The sequence below is a fragment of the Poromitra crassiceps genome (assembly GCF_964638095.1).
Source record: "Poromitra crassiceps genome assembly, chromosome: 10".
Taxonomy (NCBI): Eukaryota; Metazoa; Chordata; class Actinopteri; order Beryciformes; family Melamphaidae; genus Poromitra; species Poromitra crassiceps.
Window position 1 is genome coordinate 30,381,936 of NC_139631.1, and position 15,007 is coordinate 30,396,942.

Below are 15,007 nucleotides of genomic sequence, written 5' to 3' on the forward strand. Positions count from 1 at the left end.
CGTATTAACCCATTGATACCTGATGCAGCATTTGCGTGTATATCCCTCATTTGTGTGCGTATCCCTTTAAGACCGGTCTTAAAGGGATACACACACAAATTCTGCATCAGGTATCAATGGGTTAAACATCTGCCCCATGGTTTGCATACAATCAATGCTAAATTACAGTTGCTATCACTGTCACGTGTAGCTGACCTCGACCTCTCCCAAGTGTTTATCTCCTGTGTAGCCTGCGAATAATCCAGTGCAATGGACAGTGCCTCACTCAGGTCATTATTAATGGCAGTTATCTCAGGAAGCATTTGAAACACAAGCCAGGTCCAAATAATTTCATCAGATTTGGTCTGTATGCATTTCTAATTAAAGTGACACCACAGAAACATAATTAGTATAGATGCAACCTGCAACTTGATTTTCCAGTGCATGGTTTTCGCTTCAAATTGATTACACAGACTCTGCAGGGGAGTAGGCTATAGGCCTACTGTATACTAGCACATACATAATGCACCTCCACAAACCAGCTGCATATATTTCATTGAAGGATAGAAGAAAAACGTTTTGCCATTGCCACGTTGCTTTGTAAATGTGAATATTCATAATTTTGAATAGACAGAGAGTAACAGTCCTTAAGCTTCACTACCCAAATACCTATCGCAATTACAATATAATGTTCGTCAGATGAGTGTGGCTGCCACTGCAAAGGCCGCAGGTCAAAACATGTCAAAATTTAACTGCTCCGTGTCAAATGTTTAGGAAAAAGACATTTGCTTTGTGCAAAACAAATCAGTGAGCCTCTGATATGCAAGGATCACGGACACTGAAGCATGGCATCCTCTTACAGTGTCAATTACTGGCCTGTGGCAGATACTAATCCTATTGTACTCTTCATCATGATTGAGAATGTACAGACCATTCAATGACATCATGCAAGAGGCACTCTCTCTAGTCTAGACAAACCTCACTCATGTACAACTACACCGACCGCTTCAGCATACATACGCAGAGTCCGTAACAAGTCAATAGTGTTGATTATTTGCTCTTCCCCCACCCCCCCCTACTGTGCATTGTGCTGTCATGTCATTTATCCATTTTTATGGATTATTAAAACTATAATACATGTGGCGAAAAAAGAAGAAGCAGAGGATTTCAAGAGAAAAAGAGTTTTAGTAATTCTGAATAATTACAGACATGCTTGTGTACTATAACTGGAGGGATACTATGACACTGGGATATCACAGCACGCGCCAAATTGGAAAAAGTAAAGAAATATAAGTGCACATTAAACAGGAGTCCCTTTCTTGAACTGATGAGGAGGTAGAGAGCTATTCCAATAGTTCACTAGTCTGCCCATACTGATATAGCTCAGTAAGATCAAAACTAACCCTAAAATGTCTTTGTTCACGAAGGCTTGTGTTACTCCAGGATGAATTGACCACAACAAGCATCACAGCAGTTCAATATTCAACCTTTTCTAACATGCCCCCCTCCCCCACCCCCCGATTATATTACTATGAAAAGGTGTTGAATCCAAGAACCGACGGCAAACCTTTTTGACCAGTGCAAATGGGATCCAGTACTCTGTTGTGAACCAATGTAAGACAGTTACTGTGTGAGATACCAGGCTCATTGGTTTCAACTGTGAGGTAGGATCAAAGAGGATATTGTTCAAACCCAGTATGCAAGTGCATTAAAGGGACTGAGCTATATGACAATCAGTAATGTGGCGGCCATGACGGTTTCTCAGTGAGACGTGGGCTGGCCCATTGGAGTAGGGTGGGGGGGTGGATAATGCCTACGCTGGGTTAAAAAAAAAACAGCAATGGAAAACTCACCAAAAAAAAAATAAAGAAAAATATAACTACCTGTACAGAGCGCCCCACCTCTTTAAAGGCACTATTTTCAATATTTGCAAAAACACTCCAACTGTGCTCGAGTTGCTTAGCGATGACCCTGTATCTTAACTGGAGGCAATCGCCCCTAACCTCCACCTGTGGGCTACTCATTGCTAAAGTGCCTTCCATGGTGAAGCCTTTCTAGCAAGTTCATTACATCATCACTTGCCTCAAGACATCTTAAAAGGGCACGATATGCATTTTCTTTTTTCTTTAGAAGATAAACAAAGCATTAAATAGAATTAAAGAAATAAATACATTTTATTTCATATAAATATGTGGGCCCTTATGTCCAAATTGTTACTAACAAACACGTTTGGGAATAGGATGAGGTGAATGACGGAACATTTCAAGAAAAAGACAAATCTGCCCCCGCTGTTTGACGTGCCAACATTATGAGTGGCATGCTTATTATGAATTGATCGCAGTGTATATGAGTCACCAACTCCCGTCAGTAACCATCACGCACTGTAAATCCCCGGGTTACAATGCATTTAATGAACATTAAATCGCATCATTTAACTTGGAAGCCCTTCCCTCTCACTTGGAAATCTCATTCCAGAAAAAAAAAGAAAAAAAAAAAAGATCAGTGATCACACCAAGGAAACATGGTCCCTTTTCATCAGATTATCTTTTGTCTCCATTTAATGTTATAGTGATAACCTAAGATATAAAATTCCAAATACAGACCCCGAAAACCTCAACATTAATGAAGAGACAGAGATAAGGAAAAATCCAAATCCAATGTTGCCAATTCTCCCCAAGGCCTTTTTTTTCCTTCTTCTGCCATGGCTAAAACCTGGATTTGTCCACATACATACAGTAATCATATATACTTTGTAATCTTTCAACATCTCTGGCTATGTACAAGCTATACAAATAGAGAGCAGGCAGAGGGCCAGGTTTTGTGAGCTGTGCAGAGGGAGCAGTTGGTTGGGAAGTCTCCCAGTCTCCCGGCTCCTTCCCCCGCAGTCTGCCCATACAGGTGGCTGTTCTGCTTCACTTGCGATCGTCGATGGTCTTAATGAATTCCACCGCCGCGGTGAACTGCATCCACCAATAGCACTCCTCCCCACTCAGCCGGCTGGCGTAGAAATTATTGATGTACTGAACGGTGGACAGCAGGCAGGGCGGGTTTGCCTGGAGGGGAGGAGAAGTGGGGATGGGCCCACATTAAGCCGCCGAAAGAACCTCGCGCAATGCCATACACATTACGAGCATAAATATGTAAATATGTCAAATACGTCCGCGCAGTATATCAGACAGCGGTGTTTATGGTAGGCCACGATCACAATTCAATTACTTTGGGCAACTGATTCGAAATGATGATTATTCTCAACCTTCAAGTCATCAAGAAGTCAATGCATGATCAATACTAAAAAGGTACAAAACCTTGGAAAGTGAACAATTGGTTTAAAAATAGTCCAGTAATGAGTTTACGGTCAACATAATGTGGAGGAATGTTGGTAAGAATAGCGGCAGGGCCTCACCCTTATGAGGACAAAGACGAGCACGGGGACAAAGTCATCGGCTCCGGGGACGGAGTCTTCATTGGCCAGACTCAGGAGGTTCATGATGGTGGAACACATGCGCAGGACGCACTGGACTTTGTCTCGTGGCGTCTTGTAGGCATTGATGGTCCTGATCTCAGACTGTGCAGAGGGCCAGGGAGCCTCCTTCAGGTAAACCTGCAACCATAGAAGAAGCCACAACACTCAACTACATCTAAAATACTTGGTGAAGCTACCTGGACAGCTCTTCCTTCTCTCCAAATGCGCATAATATGTAATAATGCCACCAGGTAAGATACCTCTGGGATTTGAAGAGCTTTGTGATTGGCCGTCACAACTTTTGTGAGTCGTTGGATATGTTCGTGGAAAAGTCTGCAAAGAGAAAAACAAATCAGCATATGACAATAACAGTACAGATTCTGTCCAGTCCCACAGTGCCTTTGCTGCAATGACATATAGAACTAATTAATAATCGGTTTATCTTAATGTGACCTTGCTCGCTGGCTCTCCAGTTGATCATCTGGCTTCATCTCTTCTATGGGGAATACAGTGATGCTAGGCTACTTGTCTGGCTAGTTAACATCAGCAAACATAGCTTATAGTAGTATACAAATAACAATGATCTATTATAAATTGTAGGAGTATGTGTTGATTTACAACCATAAAAAATGCAGTTAAATAGAGTATATCTTCATCCATCACTATATCACAGCAGTCCATGCAAACTCATATGAAGAGTCCAGAAGTACGCTCTCCCGGTGTGTGACATCATTCAAACTCATTTGCATATGACAAGGATTATGGGAGATTTGTGAAAAATTGCGGCCAAGTTGTGATTCATGTGATAAGATGTGACGTGTCATTTGATTTAAACTTTCACAATGATACAACTTCCTTTGAGCAATTAGATACAGTTCAATAAAGAAGAGATTCTAACCACACCATGACAGCATTTCATGGCGCCCTGATGTAATAAAGGCGTGAAGTGTGTTGTTCTGACTGACTTTGGCGCTTTGTGCGGCGGTGTGGCGACGACACGACTCCCAGCTGTTTAGAGCTTTACGAAACGCTGCACAGAAAACTGGACCGCCACCAGAAGCAGTGTTGTGTCACGCTGTGGCCATCCCAGCTACTCACTGGTCTCTGAGAATATCCCCGTCCTGGTTGGGGTAGAAGGCCAGTTTGAAGATGCGGTTCATAACGCTGCGCTCGATGGCCATCTGGGCGTCCTGCAGCTGGTCCTCGCTCGCGTACTGCCAGATGGCGTCACGAGCCATGGCGCCGTACAAGTAGCGCAGAAAATCCTCCACTGCTGCCGTCTTGTCATCAGACGCCGTGCACCCCTGGAACGCTGAAGGCGAAGCAGAGGAACAACGTAGTCAACGGGCAGCACAGGACACACACCATCACTTCTAGAAGAACTAAAGGTTGTTAAGGGTTGTGATGACACTGAAGGCTAATATCCGCCAGCTCCCGGAACAGATGCGGTACGGCTCGCGAACAGACCCACACTCATGTAATCTGTCAGACGCATGCGGAATCCGACAAAAATAGAACAGGTGTGTATTTCTCCCGTACCGCATGTATTGGCCATTTATTAACATGGGCGAGAGTCCGCTCCGGCAATGTTACCGGATCCGCACGGAGCCGTAACGCTTCTGGTGTACATTAGGCTTGAGGAGTACGGAGGAAAAGTTGTTGAAAAACCTGAATGGATTTTTGATGTTCAACTTGAAAAGCAGCCTCAGGTTTATTACATGAGTTGATTTCACTAATTAGTTCCTCTTTTCTGGCTGAAGGTGTGCTAATCAGTGAAATCTGCTCGTTAACGTTATAATGAAGCCCTGCATACGCTTGACGATTGGACACGACTGTCCTAGATTATTAGGCACTGTTTTGAAAGGAATGCTGTACAAAATCAGAAAAAACCCTACTTATCACTGATGTGATACAGGATTAATTACTATGTCCTTGTCTTACTTTCTCTTAATTAAGCATCAACTGTTTGGGGATGGACTGCTTTTATATTGTGATCTGCATATCTTGTATGGTTGCAAGTCGGTTTTCTCATTCGATTTGTGGAGTGAAAAATAAAAAGCATAATGTATACTATACAAAACATGTCAGAAAAAGTTGATGATGGAAAAGCATGTGAGCTGCAAGGACCAACTGAAGAGCACTCAATTCAAGACGACCAAGTAGCAGAGCATACTTTCAATAGAACTGAACAAGTGGAGCTACCCTTAATGAAGTCGAGCATCTTGGCCTCCATGTGTTCCAGAAGGAGCCGAACACAAACGGTGGTGAAGTAGCGGTTAGCCACCTCCTTGTCCCTCAGCACCCTCTGCAGGAGCCTCTCCAGATGGGCCTGTGATGTCTGTAGGCCCTGACGACACCTGGTCAGATAGGCTATGTATGGTGCCCGCTTTCTGAAAGGAAACACATACACACAAATTCACAGATTAGTATTTTATTATTACCATTGTATTTGCTGGCTACAAGGGCTGTAACTACTTGTATTCATACCGAACCATTTGGGTAAAAGGCTTTTTTAGGTTCAATACGCATTGCAAACCGAACTCATCTTTCACTGCTGAAAAGTGCAAGTCTTCTACAAGGATATCATGGTAAACTAAAGCTGAGACGAAAAAGATGTAAGGTGTTAAAAACCATTGTCGTAAATTGAAATAAAAATAATAACTAGACTGTGAAAATAAAATAAATAATAGAGATGCAATAATACACCTGTGATTGCTATCGCACAATAAAAAAGTAAAATAAATACAAATTAATTAAAAATTCAAGGAGATTTATCTGGAATTTATACTTTTTTGCTGTATTGAAAACGTACCGAACCATGACATCACTGTGTCGTAATGAAGCGAACCTTGCATTTTGTGAAGCGTTACACCCTGACTGGCCACATCTCTGCAGCTGTCCAAAACAACATTATGCACTGCACAATGACCAGAGAACATCATCGCAGAGCCATGCAGTCTTCTACAGTAAGTGAGCTCACGTGTTCTCTTCAGACCCCCACGGCTACCTGTAATCCTCTGCGATGGCGGCCAGCAGCTTCCTGCAGGTGCGCGGGTCGAAGCGGCCGACGCAGCGCGTGGTCTCCTGGATCTGGGCCATCTGGTTCTTATCCTGCAGGTTGATGGCCTCCGCTAGCTGGACCTTCAGGAAGCAGACGATCTCATTGTCTGGGAAGCGGGGACAGCAGGGAGACAGCGTTAGACAGACACACTGCCTGCCGCTCACAAAGGAGAGGCTGGTTGCTGTAATCGGATCAGCCTGTCGCCTCCACACCAGAATGTGACTGATGGCCACAAAGATGTAGTCTTATGGCTTCGCTGTTAACCATTTCAAAGGATGTCACTCTCTATTCAGCCTGCGATTGTCCTGCCTCAGGACCTGAAGGAGAGACCCTGCAGAACTGCTGCAACAAAAAGGCAAGTGACTGAGGTGTAGCATCAAAATTCTTACTGTAGGATTTTCTGGTAAAAAAATGTTTGGCCAATAACAATCAGTGCATGAATGACGTTATACAATTATACATTTTTGTTTGTATGATGGTCTAATACGTGATACTTCATTGATCACATATGGAAATTCTCTTTTCAGCGATAGCTAGCAATGTAAGAGCGCTGACACTACCTTCAGGGTCTGTGTGGTCAGGTAGCCCATTCCGTGTGGTGGCAGGAGCCATGATGGGCAATGCCACAGAGTCCGCAGAACACAAGGCCAATCTCAACTTCTTCTTGGCATCACTGAAAAAAAAAAAAAAAAAAAAAAAAAGGGGAAAAAATAATTTCAATCAAAATTATTTGTGAGATGAAGATGTGCTACACCAAGATATTCAAGTTGACATTTAACTTTTGATAGGTGGTCCAAGATATTATTGAGTACTTGGCTTTGTCATTTTCGGCGGGATTGTGAATGTCTGACCTGAAAGAGAACTTGGAGTCCTGCTGCTGTGCCGTTTGGCTGGCCGAGTCTGGCATGTCGTCGGTGGCCATGTTCTGCAGAGTATCGTCTCTGGGAGAGTCGTGCACACTCTCCTCGACACACAGATCTGTCAACATACACAAAACACAAATCAAATCAAGCATGTATGAATGAATTAATTTCTGCACGTGTGCATAAATGTGTTTGCTTGGGTGTCCACCGGGAAAACCCTGACCTCCTGTGGCGTCGTAGGCGGCTCCGACAGCAGCTCCATCGCTGGGGCTGATCCTCTTGATGTTCCTGTACTTGTCCAGGATGTCTTCAGCTGCCTGGGCCTGAGAGCTCTGTCTGGGCAGTGGGTCATCTGACAAGCCTACTGACACACACACAGGACCCCCTTGATTTGTATTAAACCCCAACATGGTGCACGTGTCCTCATTTGGTCCCCGGACGATCGGGAGTGTAATGACAATAAATCAGGACAGACCTTGTGGAACACGCTCAGGGACCATGTCGTCTTTCTCCTGCTTGTCCCTTTTCCGAAACGCTGCTATTGGAGCTGTGGAGGAGAGGGCTGTAATGAGAGCCGGGGAGAGTGATGCCATGTTGGCGGTCGATGGATGAGGCTGAGCGTGACTCACCTCTTGGCAAGCCCATCAAAAAAAATGCATTTTGATAAAAGTCTGGTACCTTTTCATGGGTTTTACAGAGACTAAACAATCTCAAAGACGGATGCATTGCATCGCATCATACTGGTTCAATACTGTACTGCAAAGAAAGCAAATACATGCTGAAATGGTAAATAGAAACGTTGGCTGGTAACAGAATATCACAAAGACCCACAGTAACCCATTATAATTAAAATTCAAGGCCTAGATGTAAATCGGCTAAGTGATGCTTATCCTATGAACACCAAGGTGCTAACAGGACAAACTAGAAGGACACTGGTTTTTTTTAGGACAGGACTAGGATTTGGTTCATCCCTAAGCAGGAAATAAGGGACGGGGAGGGAGTATCTACATTGATATTCTGTGTTCTCCATATAGTAGAATGGTAGTGTAATAAAAAGAAAAATGGCGGCCAACAAAACAAATGCATGGATGAGGAGCGTGGGGATGTGGACTCAGGCTGCACCATGTCACATCACAGCTCTATTGATCACAAAGGCCCACGTCTACAAAGCAGCACGGCAGGGCAGCCACTGGCTCCGGCCACTAAAGGCTAGCTCAATGAGGACAGCATGGAGGCGTTACCTGGGACTTCACTCTCTGCCGTCCAATACAGCACTGTGAGGGACACAACAGACAGGGTAGGCCTTTCACACAGGGGCTGCCACTCTGCGGGGACAGCTGTCCATGCAGAGCAGCAGGACAACAAACACAATGGACTGGACATGGCGGGAGGCGGGTGGTTTAGGCTTCGGGGGGCAGAGTCCTGCGCGGCGCTGATTTTCAAGACCCCCGGACCCCCGCCACGTGACGTGCAATACGGCTCCGTTTTGAATGTTTGTTTTGAGCAGTCCGTAAGCATCACACAATGGCGGTATGCATACTTGAGACAATGTCGGCCCGGTTATCTCTAAACAAAGTGTAAAACGTACAGTCAACAGAAACTCTGCCTGCCTCAGACCAGCTGACTGACGCCAGAGCCACTGACCGATGCGCGCACACACACACCTGGACGTACGCCATGCTCCAGATTACCATAAATTACTGTGAATTTGGTGTGAGAGTAACACAAAAAACATACATGGCTCCTACGTTGTTCTCACCCACTACCTACCTACCCGCGTTTAGTTCATTTTGACCCCGAGCCCCGGCCTGTGAATTAACGGACGTATATTTTAAGTTTTTTCGTGGGTTTTTACCCAGGGCGTATCCGCGCGCGGACACTTCTTCAGGGCTCTCCCCCTTTACCGTGTTGCACACAGGATCTCCATTTTATGAATACCAGTTTAATGTTTACTTGAGGACCGTCATTATCTCAAAGAGTAATAAGCAGTCATCTCGTGTGTGCGCACTAGCTCATTATTTTCCAGACAGATGTGTGAGAGATGGTCGTAGAGTTGAACTGCAACAAGAGACGTGTCATCTATCAGCACTGATGACAGGGAGGTCTATCTAATGACCATTAGCCGCCGGCTGACAGCACTGCTGGGAGGGCTACAGCCACGCTAGCTACACGGCTAAAGTCCCTCCGATGACTGATTAACTTTGAAAAGTCTAAATAAATCTGCGGCTAGCGAGACGTGAGAGAGAAAAGGGGAGCGGACGACACGTCTCCGGAGGAACTTTCAGCCACAAGAAGAAACATCATTTTCCAACTGGAACATCAGCGATGGAGTGGAGAACATGGATCATCATTCTCTATTCTCGCATTATGTATCGTTTTCACTCCGCTCATTAAAGTGTGATATTTCCTGTCACGTGTGATTAAGAGAACTTTTTTTTCGAGGAACAAAAAACAACAACATCCAGAATAGTAACAATACAATCAAACACAGATCAGTTCTAAAATCCACAAAAGTTTATTTCTCCACATTGAAAAGGGGGACATATGGTTAAAATGAACCATTGATCGGTTTTTCTTACCTTTGGGAATGGCTGACACAAAACGTTTCTTCCACCATGGTCTGTTGCGATCAGATTTCTCATCGTCGCTGTCTTTCCTCTCCTCAGCCTTTGGATGGACGTTAGCAAGTTACACTTAGATTAGCATTTAGCTTATTGCACACTACAAGTTAACAATTGGCGGCGAAACAAAACATTTCGTTAACTTTGAAGCAGTTTTAAAGCAGCATTTGCAAAAAAAACAGTCCGTTCGTTACCTCTCCTTTCAGCGAGTCCCTGCTGGGGGAGGAGGACGGCCCTAAGGCGAACGCTCCGGCAGGGTCGCGCTCTTCCACCGCTGTCCGGCGGTTGAGGCCGGGGTCGCTGGTGGGCCGGCGGCCGGGGCACACGATGTCAGAGCTGCGGCTACGGACCAGCCTGTCGGGGAAGGAGTGGCGCTGCTTGGTGTGCTCCAGCTCAGCCTGGGCCAAGCAGTGGGGTGTGAAGAGAGAGTGGCGGGGTTCCTGCCCCAGGGCACAGGCTTCAGGGATGGGAGGGTCAGGGGGAGGGTGAGGGGGCCTGGCGTAATGCACTTTAGGCCTCACTATGGTTCCAGTGGAAGAGCCTGAGGCAAAAAGAAAAATAGAAATGCAGGGTTGAATTCTTGAATGAAATTTTGACAAATTAATTTGGACAGTGACCCACGGCACAATGTTTTGATATCCCCGTGCACTTTCAGTAGGTTTCATCCTTTGAGTAGTCATTCACCAGACCACTGAAAAGAAATTCAAATGTTCAACATACACACTATATCTTGCGCAAAAAGATATTGATATATTGATAGTTTGATATTGCTGTTCGACGTACTTCAGACTACACCAAATACATAAAAATGGTCCGAAGGCATTTATTTGTTTCTCTCTCTGGGAAAGTGGGGGAAACATTTCACAAAACTTTCACCGAACTCTCTCTTTAACCAAATCACACACATTCAGGCTATATGTGTGATCTCCTTTTGATAACTAATGGCATTATTTTGTTTCACTTCCATTCACTGAGCCTCCCCTGAAACTGCTTGGAGCCCCCCTGGGGGAGGCCCGCCTCCCACTTTGAAAACCTCTGGTTGAGACAGTTTGACAAACATACTACTCATTCATGTGTAACTAAACTGTACTTTAGTAAGGGGTGAGTGTTTTTCTGTGCCACTTGCATCTCGGCCCTTTATAAATGGGGGAGTGAGAGAATAGTTGATAGACAATATAAAAAAACAGAAGAACACAGAGGAAGTGGGGGCGAGCACTAGAGAGAGCTGTTAGTGGGAGATAAGCCCTAGGTGTAGGTAGGCCACCTGTTCCAAGGGTAGACACACTCTCCTGAAAAGCTTCCAATGGCAACCTCGTGCCATGAGCACAGTGGGGACGAGGGGACAGTGCCAAAGAGCCTGGGGTGAGGTCTCTCAACCTGTCATCTCTTCACCTTGCCACAGACACACACACCGCCGCCACCACCGTTCTTCTCTCACGCCATCTCCACTGCAGCTACACTCCACGTTTACAAAAGCCACGGGAGGAAGGAACAAAGAATGGAAAGGACAAACACAGGATGCTAAAGGGGCCAAGTGAAATGACGTTCCTACGCATTTCGCTTGTACTAATGTTGCGTCTGGTAATTGGGGTAAGAGTTGGGTGAGGGGGCGCACACGCTCTGTTTGCTTCATTTCTCAGAGCTCAAGCTGTTCTGTGAGCCCGCCACATTACGGCCGGGGCTTGATGACACTCATTTCTAGCTCTGATTGGCTCCTGAGCATTCGGATTAACTCCAGAGCATTCTGATTGGCTCCTGAGCATTCCGATTAACTCCAGAGCATTCTGATTGGCTCCTGAGCATTCCGATTAACTCCAGAGCATTCCGATTGGCTCCTGAGCATTCGGATTAACTCCGGAGCATTCTGACTGGCTCCCGAGCATTCTGATTAACTCCAGAGCATTCTGATTGGCTCCTGGGCATTCTGGGAGTGCAAATCACCTTCGCCAGAGGAGAGGGGATCGAACATGGCCAGTAAGGAGTCGGTCTGCGAGGACGGAGATGTCAGATGGTGTGCTCCTATAACAATACATAAGAAATGAGAGAATTATCAGCATTTCATTCATCAGCTATTGGCAAATTCACATAAAAAAAAAAGAGTTTACAATGTAATGTTAAAAAAGAGAACAGCCTGGTTTCACTAACTTGCATTGTTTTATGACAAACTCCCGACTCTCACCAAGAATCTTTAACCTTCAGATACAACTCGGACGTAAACCATTACAACTGTCCAGTACAGTGAGCAAGTAAACTAGTGATTTAGTCAGGTGTTGGTGGCAGCTGTGGGAGTGACAGGGATTTATAGCTCTGGCTGCTGCTGTTTTGACCAGGTAGACGGTGAGTGGAGTGATGGCTTCGCTAGCCTGGTGCGCAGGTGACACACCCCTACCGTGGCCTGCCTCCTCCCCATCTGGACTGGTCACAGAGTCCTTCCCTCCAAAGTCTGAGCTGCACTCTGACCGCAGGTCCTCGATCTTGTTGGGGATGTCTTCGGAGGTGGCGCTGATACCTGCGGCACACGCACACACGCACACGCACACGCACACACACACACACACACACACACACACACACAAACATGTTTGTGTTGACATTCAGGCAACTCAATATCACCTCTACAGTGAGATGCTTCAGCTTGGAAGAAGTCCAAAACAGAAAAGCTGCGTGTTCTCTGTTGTTCTCCAGGCTTTTATGATGGCTCAGAGTGAAACAGCAGAGGATCTGTGTTTTTTTTCCTAGGGTATATGCAGTATAGTGTCTCTCAGAACAGAACAGAACAGAACCCGCTGGGACCTCTAAATTGGTAGCGTAAGCTCCCATGGGTCAGGGGGAAGACACGGAAAAGAGCGATCATCGGGACACGGACTATCCATCGGCTGGGTCTCCCGGGACGTTTTCCTGTGAGCCGAGCCGTGGGCGTCACCGCTGGCTTCTTAATCTGGGATACTACTTCATGCATGTCAACACAGCCTGTCCACCTGAGCCCACGGCAACGACACCCGGCATTAACCCCCGTGTCCTAGAGAAGAGCTCGCCCTGACCCCGCTACCCTGCTAACAAGCACTCCCAAGCAATAGGACTGCTCTGCACGGAACCAAAGAGAGGCAGTTTCATTCGTTTGACTTAATCACGCAGGTCAATTAACAATTATGTTGAACTAATTGCCATTTACATTTTCTCATTTACAAAAGACAATAGGGGAGGGAAACACTGAAACAAAACAGAGCTGATAAACAACTTGTCATCCCAGGTGAGAGACGGGGAGAGAGACTGTGTACATGTAGGTACTGCAGCTTTCTACCTGAGACAACACTGAGGCCGGGGGTGCTGGGCCGCGAGCTGACCTCTCTGACCTCGGTGTCGTCCGAGGTGCTGCCCACCCCCGAGCAGCTCTCAAGCTCCTGCAGCCGCTCCTCCTGCTTCAGGTCCGGGGCCTCTGCAAACACACACACACACACACACACACACACACACACACACACACACACACACACACACACACACACACACACACACACACACACACACACACACACACACACAGCCCCCTCTTTAGGAAAGACAAGGTATTGTTTATATAGGAAACAGAGATGCTCACAATTCTTTCTTTTTTTTTCCAAATTCCAAGTCAAGTCTCAAGTCTTTGAGGGGCAAGTCCAAGTCAAGTCTCAGGTCTCTCTTATGGATGAGCATTCTATCATCTGCTGGATGCCATCTGGTCTGCTTAGAATGCTGCATAACTAGAACTAAGGAATTCAAAGCATGTACTGTATTATCCTCAATCATTATCTAGAATACAGTATCAGCATTGATTAGTTGACATAATTATTAGTAGACATTTCCTTAATGTTAATTGCACACACACAAAAATCAAAGAAATATAAAGATTGTTCACGAGTCCCAAATCTCGAGTCCGAGTCGACTCAAGTCTTTTGAGGACGAGTCTCAAGTGACTGTGCGGCTCGAGTCCAAGTCGCAAGTCCCCATCTCCGAGAAATACATAATCCACTGTACTCCGGGCAGTTTGCTACGGATGATGGCCACCCTCTACGAGAAGATTACTGGGTATCCAAAAGAAGCACATATGCACGAAATCAAACAAAGCATACATTATCATGTCTTATAACTGCCAAAGCAAACCATAAAAGCGAGTGCGGCCAATTCCTTGGCTACCCAGCGGAGCTGTTGGGTCGAACCCGGAGGCTCCGTACTAACAGCAGCACTCATTTGCATGCTCGTTAGTAATAATGTGGTGGTGAAGTGCTCTTCAGAGTGCAGTTTTCTGCTGCCTAGCCATGAAACAAGCGCTCCACTCCAAGCAAGCCTCCGATCGTGCTATTACAGAGCAGAACAGGGGCAGCAAACGGAACAAAAAGCAATCAAGACACTCATGCATGTCATTCCGACGCTGCACATATTGAAATGGTGTACTACTCCAATTAACATGAGGCCCGGGCTTTTTCCAAGAAACACTTAACGCTGTTAATAAAGCACTCTACTGATTTTCACGAAACACTGCTTTTCAAAAGGGGGGGTTGAGCACATAATCTCTCATTAAGAAAAGGTTTGGACTCAAGTGCGTTCATTTAGCCAGAACAAATAGAGACGGTCTACTCCGTGATTTATTGGACTGTATTGACATTTGCCTCCTTGACACAATGACATAACTGGTATACTGACGATCACACAAAAGGACCACAGTGTCGAGGCAGAAAATGCAGGCGGGCGAAACCGGTGTCGGAGCAATGTGACGTAAAAGTCTGGATATCGCTGAGTTGAGCCAGATAAAGGGTTGACACCGTGTAAACTGACTGAGGACAGCTGCTGTCCTTGTGCTTTTCCTCCCCACTGCTCCACCACACAGGTGCAAACACACCTGGAGGGCCCTCTAGGGGAAACCCTGAGCTGCCTTTTACTGGCACGCGCAGATCCGCCCTGAAAGACAGGCAAGTGCACACAAACATGATGACAGATGCATGCACACATCTTTTGGTATGGGATGCAGTGCAGCCACACCTGC

The 15,007-nt window shown here is 45.8% G+C and overlaps 1 protein-coding gene across 10 annotated transcripts in view; it reads right to left on the minus strand.

The window, feature by feature from the left end:
- Window positions 1-1,144: 1,144 nt before the first annotated feature.
- The window catches only part of gapvd1 (GTPase activating protein and VPS9 domains 1), a 40,383-nt gene continuing 26,520 nt past the window's right edge, over window positions 1,145-15,007 (minus strand). For 2 of the 10 annotated variants that reach the window (XM_083644144.1, XM_083644143.1), the window contains exons 13-27: window positions 13,289-13,423; window positions 12,377-12,496; window positions 11,929-12,006; window positions 10,182-10,528; window positions 9,946-10,033; window positions 7,842-7,928; window positions 7,590-7,730; window positions 7,355-7,481; window positions 7,064-7,176; window positions 6,450-6,609; window positions 5,645-5,832; window positions 4,541-4,754; window positions 3,703-3,775; window positions 3,383-3,580; window positions 1,145-3,032 (exon numbers count right to left, since the gene is read on the minus strand). In XM_083644144.1, the coding sequence (XP_083500270.1) occupies window positions 2,892-3,032; window positions 3,383-3,580; window positions 3,703-3,775; window positions 4,541-4,754; window positions 5,645-5,832; window positions 6,450-6,609; window positions 7,064-7,176; window positions 7,355-7,481; window positions 7,590-7,730; window positions 7,842-7,928; window positions 9,946-10,033; window positions 10,182-10,528; window positions 11,929-12,006; window positions 12,377-12,496; window positions 13,289-13,423 (2,210 nt within the window). In that variant the 3' untranslated portion in view covers window positions 1,145-2,891. Of the gene's footprint in view, window positions 3,033-3,382; window positions 3,581-3,702; window positions 3,776-4,540; window positions 4,755-5,644; window positions 5,833-6,449; window positions 6,610-7,063; window positions 7,177-7,354; window positions 7,482-7,589; window positions 7,731-7,841; window positions 7,929-9,945; window positions 10,034-10,181; window positions 10,529-11,928; window positions 12,007-12,370; window positions 12,497-13,288; window positions 13,424-15,007 lie in introns of all 10 variants that reach the window. The other 8 variants (XM_083644142.1, XM_083644139.1, XM_083644147.1 and 5 more) reach the window with 7 other exon arrangements.